The following is a 16,400-nucleotide window of genomic DNA, read 5'->3' as shown; positions in this document are numbered from 1 at the left end:
CTCTTGCATGGTGGAGAGGCAGCTTGGAAGAATACACAAAGCCAACGCGTTCTTCTCCTTCAAACCCACCTCTGCTGCATGGCCTGCAAATGACACCAACCACCAAGCAACTGGGGATCTATGGTCACTGTGGGTTCCACTCACCATGGTCATCTCACTGTGTTTGTGGCAGCCACCCATCCTCTCTGACTTCACGCTTGGCATGTAAACCTTTTGGGGCCAGAACCACCTCGTTATACATGTACAGGGCTGAGCACAATGGGGTGGTGTCTCTGATAAGCAAATAGATCTGGGAAACAATTTCAGTGAATACTAAATTTGCCTACAAAATGCATATTTTAGAGCACCGAAAATATTCACCAACTTTGGTCAAATTCAGTGACCAGTTTCAGATCCCCTCCAAAAAATTAGGGGCAAAAAGGCTTTTTAATAAAAGGGAAAATGTTGCATTTCACCATTTCAACTTTTCATTTCAAAACAGCATTTCATTTAAAATGATAAACAGGTTTTTTTAAATGAAAAAAGGGTGACACACCCCAATACAATCCATCATGAAACAAAACACTGTGAGGGAAATATCCCAGCTCCAATGAAACATTCCATTTGATCCAAGATGAATTTTATTTCAGGGGTTTGGTTTCTGGGGGAGGAGGGTTGGGGGTGGTTGTGTTTGTTTTTGGTTTGTGTTTCAATGAGAAAAGCCCCCCCAAAAAATCCATTTTGGGTCAAACTGATTTTTTTTTCCTTTCAGTTCAGCCCATGAACTGAAAAATCAATATTGGTTCATCTCTACATGTAAATAAAACAATTATTAAAAACCCAGGGAGACACAGCACAAGCACCCTGGCCCCTAGTACATCACATTGGGGGTGGGGGGAGAGAAGGGAAAACACATTGTTGCAGTGAATGGACAGTGGTTAGGGGCCATCCTTGGGACCTCCATTCAAGTCCCTGCCCTTCCAAAGAGCTTCCTATGTGACCTTGCTCCGCTCGGTGCCTCAGTTTCCGATCTCTACAGCAGTGGTATTACTTCCTTACCTCACAAGGGTGTTGTGAGGATAAATACATTAGATTGTTAGGCAGTCAATTATTACAGTGATGGAGGTCATGTGAGAACTTTAGATAGAGAAGCATCTACAGTCTAAGGAGGAATGAACACTAACTCCCCATGGGCCAACCTGCTGAGCAGTAGTGATGGCTGGCTGTCATTCTTTTCAGCACAATGACTCTCCCCTCCTTTCTCCTCCCAGGTCTATGTCCCCACCGTGTTTGAGAAGTACTCTGCCTCCTTCCAGATTGGCGACAAGCCGGTGCAAATCAATCTGTGGGACACAGCAGGTACACTAACTCCTCACTTAATGTTGTAGGTATGTTCCTGAAAAATGCAACTTTAAGCAAATCGCTGCTAAGTGAATCTAATTTCCCCATAAGATTTAATGTAAATGAGGGGGTTAGGTTCCAGGGAAACTTCTCACCAGACAAAAAGACATATATAAAAACACACACACTATAAGTTTTAAACAAACAATTTAATACTGGTACACAGCGATGATGATTGTGAAGCTGGGTTGAGGTGGTGAAGTCAGAAGGTGGAATATTTTGCAGGGAATGCCTTACTGCTAAATGATGAACTAGCATTTGGCTGAGCCCTCAAGGATTAACTCATTGTTAATGTAGCCTCACTCTACAAGGCAGCAGGCATGGAGGGAGGGAGGGGAGAGAGCATAGCAGACAGACACACCATGTGTGAGAGATGCACATTTCCCCTTTAAATAGCTGACCCCACTCTTAAGTAGACTGCCTTGTTAATTAGATCAGCTTACTGAGACCACAGCTGCTGCCTGGAAGCTCCCTCTGTCCTGAACCCTGTTGTGTGTACCCCCTGTTCTATGGAAATGAGGTAAGCAGGGTGCAGGAGCAGGGGGGAGTGGGACACCCTGACATTAGCACCCCCCCCCACTCCCCACATACAGCAAGCAGGAGTCTCTGGGAGCAGCTCCAAGGTAGAGGGCAGGAGCAGCACCTGGCAGTGAATCATAGAATATCAGGGTTGGAAGGGACCTCAGGAGGTCATCTGGTTCTGCTCTGAGCAGGGGGTTGGACTAATTCCCAACTAAATCATCCCAGCCAGGGCTTTGTCAAGCCGGGCCTTAAAAACCTCCAAGGAAGGAGACTCCACCACCTCTCTAGGTAACGCATTCCAGTGCTTCACCACCCTCCTAGTGAAATAGTGTTTCCTAATATCCAACCTGGACCTCCCCCACTGCAACTTGAGACCATTGCTCCTTGTTCTGTCATCTGCCACCACTGAGAACAGCCAAGCTCCATCCTCTTTGGAACCCCCCTTCAGGTAGTTGAAGGCTGCTATCAAATCCCCCCTCATTCTTCTCTTCTGGAGACTAAACAATCCCAGTTCCCTCAGCCTCTCCTCATAAGTCATGTGCTCCAGACCCCTAATCATTTTTGTTGCTCTCTACTGGACTCTTTCCAATTTTTCCACACACAAAAAGTGGGGGGAGGGACAGCTGCAATTGCTAGCACAGGGAACTTAGGGGAGTGGGGAGCTGCCAGTCCACGCTGGTTACAAGCCTCCCACCAGCTAGCTGCAATGGGCTGCTCTTCCTGCAAGCAGTGGGCAAAGCAGGCGGCTGCCAAACGACTTAGAAGGGAGCATTGCACAACTTTAAATGAGCATGTTCCCTAATTGATCAGCAACTAACAATGAAACAAGGTTAACCAGGAGGACTTTAAGTGAGGAGTTACTGTATGTACAGGGAGAGGATGGGGTGTATGATCCTTCTACTCCCAATGTGAACAGTAGAGGGAGCCAACATCCTGAGAAAAAAATTAACCAGTTTATTTGAGTCTAGGAATGGACACTTGTGTGTGGGAGAGTGGTTCTCAACCAGGGGTACACAGAAGTCTTCCAGGGGGTACATCAACTCATCTAGACATTTGCCTCATTTTACAACAGGCTACATAAAAAGCACTTTCAAGATAGTTCTCTGAAAACAACCATTCAATGTGCAGCAGCAGTCAAAAAAAGTAAACAATGCTGGGAATCATTAAGAAAGGGATAGATAAGACAGAAAATATCATATTGCCTCTATATAAATCCATGGTACACCCACAACTTGAATACTGCATGCAGATGTGGTTGCCCCATCTCAAAAAAGTTATATTTGAGTTGGAAAAGGTTCAGAAAAGGGCAACAACAATGGTTAGGGGTATGGAACAGCTACTGTATGAGGAGAGGTTAATAAGACTGGGAAAAGAGACAAATAAGGGGGGGGAATGAGATAGAGGTCTATAAAATCATGACTGGTGTTGAGAAAGTAAATAAGGAAGTCCTGGGCCTTCTCATAGCACAAGAACTAGGGGTCACCAAATGAAATTAATAGGCAGCAGGTTTAAAAACAACAAAAGGAGGTATTTCTTCACACAATGCACAATCATCCTGTGGAACTCTTTGCCAGAAGAAGTTGTGAAGGCCAAGACTATAACAGGGTTCAAGAAGAACTAGATAAATTCATGGAGGATAGATCCATCAATGGCTATTAGCCAGGATGGGCTGGGATGGTGTCCCTAGCCTTTGTTTGCCAGAAGCTAGGAATGAGTGACAGGGAATGAATCAGTTGAGGATTACCTGTTCTATTCATTCCCTCTGGGGCACCTGGCCTTGGCCACTATCAGAAGACAGGATACTGGGCTAGATGGACCTTTGGTCTGACTGAGTGTGGCCGTTATGTTCACTAGCAAAGTCAGTACAAACTAAAATTTCATACAATGACTTCTTTATACTGCTGTGTATACTATACACTGATATGCAAGTACAATAGTTTTATTCCAATTGATTTATTTTATCATATGGTAAAAATGAGAAAGTAAGCAATTTTCCACTAATAGTGTGCTGTGACACTTTTGTATGTTTGTCTGATTTTGTAAGCACATCATTTTAAGTGAGGTGAAACTTGGGGTAGGCAAGACTAATCAGACTCCTAAAAGGGGTACAGTAGTCAGGAACAGTTGAGAGTCAAAGGGGCAAGGCTTGGATCTAAGATTGCTATGCAAATCACTTGGATCTAAGATTGTATACACTATGCATGTGTGTTGGGGTGTGGCATATTATGCAAATCAGTAGTTGGCTTTTATTAGCATACACATTTTCTTAAAACATTTTCCTGCAAACAGAAGGGCCCCTTTCCCCACAGGCCCACCTCAGCAGCATGGGATCAAAGTTCTTTCTGGATTCTGCTGTTGGCATCCTGAGCTCTGTCCCCTACCCTGAGCTTCAAGTGATACAGCCCAGGATTGCTGGCCCCCCATCCTTTCCAACAGCAGGAGCCAGGCCTCAGAAATTCACAAGATCAGCTTCAAAAATCATGAGATCAGTAATAAACTGGGAGCTCTTTTCTTTCTGGTTTTTGAGCCATTAACTTGTCAGACTTTCCTTCACTCCATAAGGGCTACAACCTTCCTCTATTTAAATTTAGAGGAGAGTCACCCCTAATCAAATGACTCCAGGAGCTGGAGCTTTTAGAGAAATACCAGCTGTCATGATAAAAATCATGACTCATCACACCTAGCCCTGCTTTTGCAATGTATCGTTCAGATAATGGGTGTGTGGAGTGATGGGGATTCTGGGCATGGGTGAATGGGGGGGGGGGCAGAAGGCTATCTTAGATACTTATCTGGCTCCCATCTCCACAGTATTTGACCTCCTCGCAATCTTTAGTGAATTTATCCTTGCAATGCCCCTGTGAGGTAGGGCACTGCTATAATCCCCATTGTACAGATGAGGAAACTGAGGCATGACGCAGCTAAGAGACTCACCCCAGGTTGCACAGGAAGTCTGTGGCAGAGCAGGGATTTGAACCCAGACCAGCCAGAACAATGCCAGGCAGGCCAAGGAGAAAAGAGCCAAGAGGGGATTCCCCTGGCACTTAGAAGGAGTTATGGATCACTACTTCTCAAATCTCTGCCAGCTATTGGGGGTGGGGGGGCTCTCTGCAGGGCAGGGCCAGGGCCTATTTGGAGTGGCAGAGAGTGTAAGTTTGTGTGTGTGCTAGAGAGTACATTTATGTACATGCATCTGTGCATGTGAGTGTGCATGCGCATATGTATCAGCATGTGTTAGTGTGTGTCAGAATACAGGTGTATGTGTGAGTGCACCAGTGGGTGGCTGAATACACACCCATGGTTAGCTGTCCCTGAGGGCTAGATCCCCTCTCACATACAGAGGATGGGCAGGGAGGGTTGGGGACCCTGCACTTGGAGGTTACTAAGTACCCCGCCCCTTCATCTCCTCCTCACAGGGCAGGAAGATTACGACAGGCTCCGTCCCCTCTCCTACACAGGAGCCCATGTGATTCTCATGTGCTTCGATGTCACCAGTCCCAACAGCTTCGACAACATTCTCACAAAGGTAACAAAGGTGTCTGTAGATCAAAGGGGAGAGGTTGGGACTGGAGTAGCTGGAAGCTCCCCACACAGCCAGCGCTGCTGCCCTGCTCCCTGCAGCACCCCCTGCTGAGAGGGGCAAGGACTAGAGTAGCTGGGAACTTCCCCCCAACCAGCACTCCCACCCCTCTCTCTGCAGTGCCCCCAGCTGGGAGAGGCTGGGACTGGAGTAGCCAGGAGCTCCCCCACAGCCAATCCCCAATTTCATGAGCATTCATGCCTGCCATACAATTTCCATACCCAGATGTGGCCATCAGGCCAAAAAGTTTGCCCACCCCTGCTCTAACTCTGTTCTGCTGGCCTCTATTGTGTTCCTTAGGGGGTACATCCCATTCTCCGATTTAATGAGGATGAACATGGGGCTCAGACCCGCCCTCAAAGCCTCTGAGGACATGCGGGGTCTCCCATCCCAGTGCTCAGCCCCCCTGTCTCCATCTCTTTCCCTGCACAGTGGTACCCGGAGGTGAATCACTTCTGCAAGGGTGTCCCCATCGTGCTGGTGGGCTGCAAGACTGACCTGAGGAAGGACAAGGTCCTTCTGAGGCGGCTCCACAAGGACCGGCTGGAGCCCATCACCTACCACAAGGTGACAGCCCTCTTCTTCCCTCCCCCTGCACACCCCCGAGCCTACTTGGCCAGCACATGCCATCTGAATCCTCAGGAAGGAAAAATAGTCCCTCCCAGAGATAATGGGCCAGGGGTCAGCCAAGCTCCTGCTGGGATGAGGTTGTGGCAAGGCAGTGATTATGTCAGCCAAAGTAGGGCATGTCCTGGGCCCTGCCAGAGACATGGGGAAGCCCAGGGATGGTGGTAGGGGAGGTGATGCCCAATGGGAATGGATCCTGGAGGCCCCAGGCTGTACAATGGGCATGACATGCCTTCAGCAGGGACCCCACCCTCTGCCCACTGCAGGTCTCACACCACTCCCCTATTGCAGGCAGAGGCCATGGCCCGGGAGGTGCATGCTGTCACCTACCTCGAGTGCTCAGCCAAATACCAGGAGAACATCACCGACATCTTCACAGAGGCCTCCAGTGCCGCCTTGAGCGCCATGCAGAAGAGCCAGCGCAAACGGAAACCCAAGAGGAGCTGCCTGCTCTCCTAGCCAGCTCCACACTCCTCCTGGGGATGCCCCAGTGCCCTGCACCCATCCCAGGGCCAGCACCGCCCTCCAGCATCTCCATGGGCATCGGCTCCCACACAGCCGGGACTGATGGCAGATCTTGCCCTCCTTGCAGCAGGCATCACCAGGGGGTGAATAATGCCACAGGAAGGGCAAGTGCCTCCCCCCCCATAGTCTGACATGGAATAAGACCAGAGTAGAGAAGGAGCCATGTTCCAGCTCACAGGATTCACTCCCTCAGCTCTGTAACAGAGCATGAGTACATGTCCAATAGCCTTAACTCCTCCCAGCTTCACCTGGCTCCATCTGGCAGCTACCAGCCCACGCAGCTCTTAATAGCACAGCTCGGCTCAGCACTGCTCCCACCACCACAACCAGGCTTGGCTTGCCATGGCTCCTGCACAACTACCACCACTGTGATCCACAGGGTTCCCCCATCCATGTCCATGGACCAATTCCCTGAATCCATCCACAAGACTCCACAGCCACAAGTCTCTGCAGGGCATAAGCCCAAAGAGGGACTGTGGTGTCGTCTTTGTTGTGTGTTTGTACAGCACCTCACAAAGTGAGGTCCTGGCCCATGGCTGGGGCTCCTGCGATAATACGCATAATAAATACTAACTGAAAGTAACAGATAAGGCTGAGCAAAGGGCTTAGGGTGAGGCTCCCTCTCCCATCAGGGAGATCTGATTAAGGGAATGCCCATCAAAGACCCCTTGGTGTCAGAGATGGGAAGGACCAACTAGACCACCCAGCTTATTGCCACAAAGCCAGGGCAGGACTGATCTCCCAACAGGACATTTCCTATGGTCTTGACCAGTCATGTTCAATGCCATTGGGGCTCCCATCACTTCCCCCAGAGGCAGATCCTATGGCCTAAGCCATCTCACTTCCCAGAATATCTCCTCGCTCCCCTTGTTCCTCACTCAGGTTCTATCCTATGACTCTAGTTATTCCCCTGTCTGTCAAACTAAGCTCCTCCTTCCTGGGGGGGGTTTAACCCATCAGAGATCCTGTGTCACCACCACCCTTCATTGCTGCATCCCTAAATCAGCTGGATCCGCCCAAATCAGTCACCTGAGCTCTTCTCTGAGCAGCTACCAGTGTGCTGATCTCACTCTGGTGGTGTGGTACCCAGAGCTCAGCACAACAGGACAGAACCCCAACTGGAGTAAATTGGCATCACTCCATTGACTCCAATAGGGCTGCACCCATTTACATCAGCCAGGGATCTGGCCCAGACACCAATGGAGTAATGCCAAATTTACACTAGCTGGGGATTTAGCCCCCTTGCAGCTCCAGCTGATTTGGACCAGCTGGGGATCTGGCCCATTGATTCCAATGGAGATAGGGTTGATTTACACCATTTGGGGATCTGGCTCTCCTGACTCCAACAGATCTACAACCAGTTTACACCCACTGGGTACCTAGCCTCCTTGATTCCAATGGAGGGATGCTGATCAGCCCCATGGGACTGGGGGAGGCTGGCACACATACTAGTTATAGGGAATGGGATGAACCACCCCATTGGGGTGGAGTGACACAAAGGTCCCGTGGCAAAGGGTCCCCTGTTCTGTGCAAGCAACTCTCATCTCAGACCTGATAAACTCACTACATCAAACATGTCTTGCCCAGCATTTATCCATAAAGGGTAACATGGAAGGTAGCTACAGAGAGCTCGTGACTTATCAAGACTCCTAATCATTGCAAGTAGTTACAGGTAATAATTTAAGAAACATAACTACATTGAAAGTATGCTTTAGGGACTCAGTCGAAGATGGTCTCCCAGGGATAATATGTCTGGTGAGAACCCATTCAAGCAGGAGTGGTCATGCCTCCCTCATTAATGGTAATGTAAGGCTCAATTGTCTAGCCTTGCTCCAGCCCAAGATTATCAATAGAAAACCATCAGAAACCACTACAAATACCTGAAAACAAAGAAAAAAGACAAGGGGTCACCCTATCTATGACAGGACAAAAGACTGTTTCAGTATGTGACAAAGTGGGAATTTTCTGTAATTTTTTTTGAGCCTCAGTTTCCCTTGTCAAGTATCAGAGGGGTAGCCGTGTTAGTCTGAATCTGTAAAAAGCAACAGAGGGTCCTGTGGCACCTTTAAGACTAACAGAAGTATTGGGAGCATAAGCTTCTGCGGTAAAAACCTCACTTGCAAGTCTTGCATCTGAAGAAGTGAGGTTCTTACCTATGAAAGAAGTATTGGGAGCATAAGCTTTCATAGGTAAGAACCTCACTTCTTCAGATGCAAGACTTGCAAGTGAGGTTTTTACCCCAGAAGCTTATGCTCCCAATACTTCTGTTAGTCTCAAAGGTGCCACAGGACCCTCTGTTGCAGTTTCCCTTGTGTTGCATTGTTAGCCATGGGGGGAGTAGGGGAGGACTGTTGGCTCTCACGGCAGGCTGAGACACAAGTATGAATGTCACCTAACTGTCTGAGCCTGTATGGGTTTGTGAGTTGTGTTAGTGCAATGGTGCCCCCTCTGGCTAGATAGGGCATAACAGCTGAAGTTGGCCTGGCACACAGTGGCACTGGAACCCTTTTAACAGTGGGGGTGCTGAAAGCCAGCCCCTTTGCCCTTGTCCACACCCCTCCCCCAGCTGGGGCCAGCAGCAGTGCCACATCTCTGGGAGGGGGGACCCAGACAGGGGTAAGGAGGCAAAGGCTAGGGGTGAGCACAGGGCCAGTAGCAGAGCCCCAGCCAGAGGGCCAGCTGTTGGGACACCAAGAGCAGAGCCCTGGGAGCAGGAGGCCAGGTGCAGGGCCCCAGGCATGGGTCCAACAGCTGAGGTGCAAGCCACAGGCACCAGAGCCAGAGTCCAGACACGGGGCCCCAGGGCTGGGAGTGGGGCCCCAAGCACAGACCAGCAACCAGGACCCAAGCCCCAGGCTGGAGAGTTGAGGCCTAGGTGCAGGGCCAGTGGGCCTGCACAAAACCTGGGGATGCTGCAGCACCCCCCACATCCCTAGTTTCCACACATATGATCAGGGGGTTAGTGGAGGAACCCAGACCCACCCACTCAAGTAGGTTCCAACTCAGGGCCCTCAAGCTAAGTAAGCCAGATCAGGATTCATCACCTCCAGCTATGCCACAAGCTCCTACTTACCTCCCCCCAGGTTCTGCAGGCTATCCCCTTCCAAGGTTTTGTCCCTGAGCAGCTTGCTGAGAAGAGCTCCCTCCTCCAGGCCTATTTACTCCTCAGGGAACCACATCACCACCTCCCAGTCCTTTTATCGTCCCAGCTGCGCTGAGGCAGCCAATCAAGGAGGGCAGGCAACAAGGGCTGTGTTAACCCTTTAGTTGCTGGGCTGGCATGAGGTACATATACCCCATTACAGGGTCATTTTAAAAAAGAGTGTCCGTGGCCAGTCTCATATTAATGGAAAGTCCAAAAAGACAATGGAAAACCCAGTCACCAGCACATTGACACCTAGCAACCAAGGACCCAGAGGGAGAAGGGTTTCCCCAACTCTCAGCAGGGAAGCTAAGTAAAAACCCGGGCTGAAGAACAAAAGACTAAGAACTGTGGAGGTGGGGGCAGGGCCGGCTCCAGGCACCAGATTAGAAAGCACGTGCCTGGGGCGGCACACTGTAAGGGGCAGCATTCCAGCCAATCTTGGGGCGGCACATTCCGGCCGCCCTGCCGTGGTTCTTTTTTTTTTTTTTTTTTTGCTTTGGCAGCCCGGTCCGCTGGCTCTCCACACTCCGCCAGTCCCAGCCCAGCCCGGAAGGGGCACGGACCCTGGCTTGGGGTGGCAGGAACTAGCAATCCCCGCCGCTCACTGTGCTGCCGGGCTCCCCGGGATGCACCACTCCCCGCCACCTGCACCGGCCTCCGCCTCCCGTGCCACTCTGAACCCGGCCGAGCCGCCTTTAAAGGAGCGGCTGAGCCAGCACCTCCTGCAGCCCCTGGGGGCACTCCAAGGCCGGAGGGGGGAGCCCCTCTCGCCCGGTCCACAGCTCCGGAGCCCCCGGCCGGCTCCCTGCGCTCTGACAGTCCCAGCCCAACCCTGCAGGGGCATGGACCCCAGCCAGGGGGGGCAGGAACTAGCAATCCCTGCCGCTCACCGTGCCACCGGGCTCCCCGGGATGTGCCACTCCCTGCCGTCTGCACCGGCCTCCGCCTCCCACACCACTCTGAGCCCAGCCTGGCAGAGCCGCCTTTAAAGGAGCGGCTGAGCCAGCACCTCCTGCAGCCCCCAGGAGAGGCACCCCAAGGCCGGAAGGGGGAGCCCCTCTCGCCTGGCTATGAGAGGGCTGCAGTGCCTGGCTGCCCATGGGTGGAGGGAGCAGGTGGGCACCGCCCTTCACCCCCTGCGAGCCGCCTTGACCGCCCTCCATGCACTCCCTGTGGCTGCTTGGAGCGGCAAAAAAGCTAGAGCCAGCCCTGGGTGGGGGTATTAAGGGTTGGCTGCTGGAGAAAGTCTGGGGCTGTCACTTGGGAATAGACCAAGGATGTCAGATGGACAGAGACAAAGACTAAACAATGGGGTTGTGATGTTCCCCAGGATACAATCTGGCCTGTTGAACAGCTGTGTCCCCTCATTTCTCAAATCTGGGGTGCCTTTTACACTGCCTTGCTGTGAGAGCAGCCAGTCCCGGACTGTTCACCCACAGCCTCCAGCATGTAAATTACTCCCAGTTGAATTATATGAGTGCTGTAAGCCTGCTGCTCCTGAATTATATTGCAGAATGACACCAGAAAATTCCTAGTCCCAGACTTGTCCCCACAAATGTGCATTTTGTACTGCCCAGCACCCTCCTGGACAATACAAGCTCATAGAAAGTCTGTCATTTCAGTAATAGAAAATGATATGCACAAACTCCATTATCTCAAGTGGAGGTTCCCAAACATTTCAATCCAAACACACACTGGTTCAGGTAAAACAAATGTATTAACTAAAGAAAGGTAGATTTTAAGTGATTACAAGTGATGAGCCATAAAAGTCAGAACTGGTTACAAAGAAATAAAAGGTAAGATGCAAACTAATACCTAACTTAACAAGCTAAGTGAATTTAAAGCAAAAGGGTTTCTCTCACCGTATGCTTACAGCAGTCTGGCTGGATTTTTCAGCCAGGAACCCTCCCCCAGTTCAATGATGCATCTTTTGTCTTTCATACATTGTTGATGCCATGAGTACAGATGAGGGGAAAGGTGATTTGGGGCCTCTGTTCCTCATTTTTATATCTTTTCCTCCTCTCTGAGACTCCTCTCCAGCTGGGGTTGAGGAGACAGCCAGTCTGTTAACCAGGCTGTTCCATTCTGTTAACCAGACAGCCAGGCTGTTCCATTCAGCAGGGTGATGGATGCTCTACCCCTCACGGCTGCTGCTCCCATGGGCAGCAGGACGCTGTGGAGAGTCAATCGCCCTGGGCGATGGAACATTGGCCCCATGGGACTTTCCGGGGCAGCTGGCAGCAAGAGTTTCATGTGGCTGGGAGTTGGCTTCCCATGGCTGGGGGGCACAGCTGCTTTCAGGGCTCTTGCCACTCCCACCCCCTCCGCTGCCGCCTCGAGATCTAGCCTTAAAGTGCTGTTCTGCTCTATAGCCCTATTCTCTGTTGTGATCCAGCCCCTGTACAGCAGGGGACGTGGTGAAAACGGGTGGAGACAGCCCCCAGGGAATAACCCACTGGCAGAGGGCCTCCCTGAGCAGCACAGAACCAGCACAAGGTCTTGATACTGATCCCCCTGTTCACCTCTAGCATCTCAGCCCAGGGGGAGCTCCTATATTCCAGCTATTCTCTACTTCCCATGGCCTGAACTGCCCCCTTCCCTCCCATTTTAGTGCTCAGAGGAGAACTGGGGACACCGTGGCCTCGTGGGCTTCATTTATCGCAGCTCACCAGCTCAGAGACAAACTACATGCCCAATTTAGAAGCAAAATGAAGCTGCTTTCCCTAACCACGGACCAGCCCTACAGTCACCACCTGGGGTCCAGGAGGCTCCTTCCCTCTCATGCAGCAGCCAGAATGAAGAGTTTGCAGTGGGCAACAGCAGGTTCATGGTTCTGCTAGCAATGCTCAAGGCAGACAGCAATCCAGCTCTCTCTCCTGTCGCTGTGCTGGCTCCGCAGGGACAGTAGCAGGAAAGCAGTCAAACCTGGCTGTAACTGGCTCTGGCTCCAGTACCCACAGGGAACAGGTTGAGGGAGGAACAAGGGGTCATCACTACCTACATGCTGTGACTGCACTTGCTTCCTTCTTCTAGAGCAATGTTATCATATGTGACTACAGTAGTGCCTAAAGGCTCCTGACCAAGATCTGGACCCATTGTGCCAGGTGCTGCACAGACCCCTGACTGGCATCTGGGCCCATTGTGCCAGGCACTGTACAGACCCCTGACTGGCATCTGGGCCCATTGTGCCAAGCAATGCACAGACCCCTGACATCTGGGCCCATTGTGCCAGGCACTGCACAGAGCCCTGACATCTGGGCCCCATTGCTCTGACTCGCCTCCCCTCCCAGAGCCAGGGCTAGAACCCAGAAGACCAGCTTCCAGCTCCTCCTGCTCTAACTGAACTAGACCTTACTCCCCACCCAGAGCTTGTAAAAATAAAACAACAAACCCAGGAGCCCTGACTCCCATTCCTGCAGTTTGGAAATTAAACAGACATTGCTCATTAATTAATAATAACTTGGTGCATCAAAGCGGATAGCCCTGTCCTCCCTGATTAGAATGGAAACCAGTTGTTCCCAAACAGACTGAGAGAGAGAACTGCATCTAAAGAGGAGAAAACTCGAACCCGGCAGCCAGCAGGGAATCGTCCCGGCGGAGCTCCCTGTCCCTGGAATGGATGCGGCTGGAATATGAATGGGAGATGAGATGGGAAGAGCTTGAGTTAAGGAAGCAAAAACTGAAGCAGGAGCGGGAAGAGAAGGAGAAACAACGTCAGCATGAGGAGAACCAGCGTCAGCATGAGCTGGAACTGGCCAGGCTGAGGAGCAGTGAGCCCCCGGCTGCGGTGAGTGAGGGGGGACCCAAGACTGCAAAGAGCTTTGATAAGTGCTTCCTGGCCCCGCGTAAGGAGGGGGAGGACATGGATACCTTCCTGACGGCGTTTGAGAATATCTGTGAGCTGCACCGGGTTGACCCTGCAGACAGGCTCCAGTTTCTCATCCCCTCACTGGACTCCACAGCCAGGGAGGTGTACAGCCAACTGAAAGGGGCGGAGACAGGGGACTATGAACTGTTCAAAAAGGCCCTGCTCCGCGAGTTTGGGCTGACTCCTGAGATGTACCGGAAAAGGTTCTGGAGTCAGCGTAAAACCCGTGAGGTCACATACCTACAACTAGCCAACCGGGCGCAGGGGTATGCCTGCAAGTGGACAGCTGGGGCCCAAACTAAAGAAGACCCGCTTGACCTATTCATACTGGAGCACATGTATGAGCAGTGCCCATCTGACCTGAGGCGATGGTTGATGGACCAAAAACCAGAGAACCCACAGCACGCAGGCCAGCTGGCCGACGAGTTTGTGAACAGTTGGGCAGGGGATAACAGAGAGGAATCCCAAAGGAACAGGCCCACCACAACGCAGAGAGAGAGTCACCAGGGGACCTACCAGCGGGGAAATATGGAGAACCCCCACCAAAGGGGAACATCCAGCGTCAGGTCCATCTGACCCGCTCGAGGGGACCCACGGGACATGGGCTGCTATCACTGTGGCCAAAGAGGCCACATAAGGGCCCAGTGCCTCAGGCTCAGGGACAGACTGAGCGGACCCAACCCACAGAGGGTTGACTAGGTAGAGACCCAGCCGGGCGAGAGGCAGCATTCCCAGGAAAGGAAGGCTGGCAGCATACTATCTGCTAAGGAGGGAGGAGAGCTCCAGGCCAGCTCCTCTGGGGGACTGGATGCTCCAGACTCAGGGTTTTTGGTTTACAACAGTAGTTCCCAAACTTTAACAACCTGTGAACCCCTTTCAATAAAATGTCAAGTCTCGCGAACCCCCTCCTAAAAATGAATATTTCCAGGTATTTTCTCCTTTACCTGAGTATAAATTATAAAAACAGTGATCTTGGAAATATAAAATTTGTTTTTATGACATGCTCATTACACACTATTATTAGTTATTATTTATCATTACAGTATTATTACATTATGAAAATGGCAACATACTTCCAAGATCTCACTTTCGTAGCTCGTATCACTTTGAATAAGCCTGTTATAAAACAAGGCTCCTATGTTTCATCAAGGAGTATCAGATGTGAAACATCATGAAGATATTTAAGAAGCCAACTCAAGGAGTTCCTCCTACACAAGCATTCGGGGCTTGAGCAGTCCAGGCAAACAACGCACATTACAACAAAGCTTAAACTTGTTCTTCATAATAATTTTAAAAACACCACTAGCTGCCTATTTAATTTTAAAAACAGCAAAAAAATATCCACCTCCCTTTCCATTTCTTATAAGGAGTCTTGAAGTTTAAATCTCAGTGTAATAGATACGTTTGCTTTGATCTGCTTAGCTCTTGGAAGTCCAGGGGCTCCGGGCTGCTAGTCCCTTGCTGCCCGGGGTCCCTAGGGACAGCTTTGTCCGCCATTAGGGAATTTATCCCTGAGACCCCCCTGTAACATTTCGTGAACCCCCAGGGGTTCACAAACCCCAGTTTGGGAAACACTGGTTTACAGGGTGGGCACAGGGCTGTCCCTCCGGAAAGAGTACCTTGTTCCCCTGGAGGTGGATGGGAGGAAGGTCAATAGATACTGGGATATGGGCGTAGAAGTGATGCAGGCCCGGCCCGAGGTGGTGGCCCCAGATCGGGTGGTGCCCGACACCTACCTGACCCTGACGGGGGTGGGTGGGACCCCATTCAAGGTGCCTGTGGCGAGGGTACACCTGAAATGGGGGGCCAAGGAGGGCCCCAAGGACGTGGGGGTACACCCGTATTTGCCCACTGAGGTGTTGATGGGGGGGGACCTGGAGGACTGGCCAAGCAACCCCCAGGGTGCCCTGGTTGTGACCCATACTCAAAATCGGCAAGGGACACTGCACCTGACCTTGGGGAGGGTGCCTTGCCCGAGGCACGGACCCTAATCTGGTGGGGAGGGAACGCCCAGGGACATGGCTCAGGGAGGCTGCGGCTTCAGACCCAGCCGGCGAGAGAGAGAGCAGGTGGCAATCCCTGTCCCAGCTGCTGAGTTCCAGGGCGAGTTGCAGAAAAATCCCTCCTTGCAGAAGATAAGGGACCTGGCCGACCTCTGTGTGGCACAGATCATGGGGAGAGGTGGCCAGAAAAGGTTCCTGTGGGAGAAGGGGTTCCTGTACCGAGAATGGGCTCCCCCAGGGAAAATGGAGTCGGGGGGATCAAGAGGCAGCTGGTGGTACCCCAGAAATATCACCGCCATCTGCTGTACCGGGCCCATGACATTCGCCTCTCAGGGCACCAGGGAGCCTGGTGTACCCAGCAGAGGCTGCTACAAAACTTTTACTGGCCTGGGGTCTTTGTTACTGTCCAACAGTACTGCCGATCCTGTGACCCCTGTCAGAGGGGGAGGAAGGCGTGGGACAAGGGGAAAACGGCTTTAGGACCCTTGCCCATCACAGAGGAGCCTTTCCAGAGAGTGGCCAGGGTCAAAAGGGGGGCTCTGAACCAAGAGAGCCCGAATCACAGACCTCCAGACTGAAATGCTGGGAGAAGACCCAAGCCCAGTTGGAACCCCAGGGGTATTGGGGTGGGAAAAGGGCATGGGCCGCATAAACCTTCCCACAGGCGAGCTACGAGTGCCATCGAGCATACCCGACCTAAGGGGGGGGGTGAAACTGGAAGGGCCTGGTGTAATTCTCACCGAGGAATGGGAG

The 16,400-nt window shown here is 51.5% G+C and overlaps 1 protein-coding gene across 1 annotated transcript; it reads left to right on the top strand.

The window, feature by feature from the left end:
• Positions 1-551: 551 nt before the first annotated feature.
• Positions 552-8,583, top strand: LOC117876569 (rho-related GTP-binding protein RhoF-like). The gene is made up of 5 exons (XM_034768825.1): positions 552-566; positions 1,251-1,338; positions 5,316-5,425; positions 5,912-6,046; positions 6,398-8,583. The coding sequence occupies exons 1-5, from the start codon at positions 552-554 to the stop codon at positions 6,563-6,565; spliced, it is 516 nt and encodes a 171-aa protein (XP_034624716.1). The 3' UTR covers positions 6,566-8,583.
• Positions 8,584-16,400: the final 7,817 nt, after the last annotated feature.

The sequence above is a fragment of the Trachemys scripta genome, chromosome 4, assembly GCF_013100865.1.
Source record: "Trachemys scripta elegans isolate TJP31775 chromosome 4, CAS_Tse_1.0, whole genome shotgun sequence".
NCBI lineage: Eukaryota > Metazoa > Chordata > Testudines > Emydidae > Trachemys > Trachemys scripta.
Note: the sequence above shows the minus strand (reverse complement) of the source record. Positions and strands in the feature narration are given on the sequence as shown.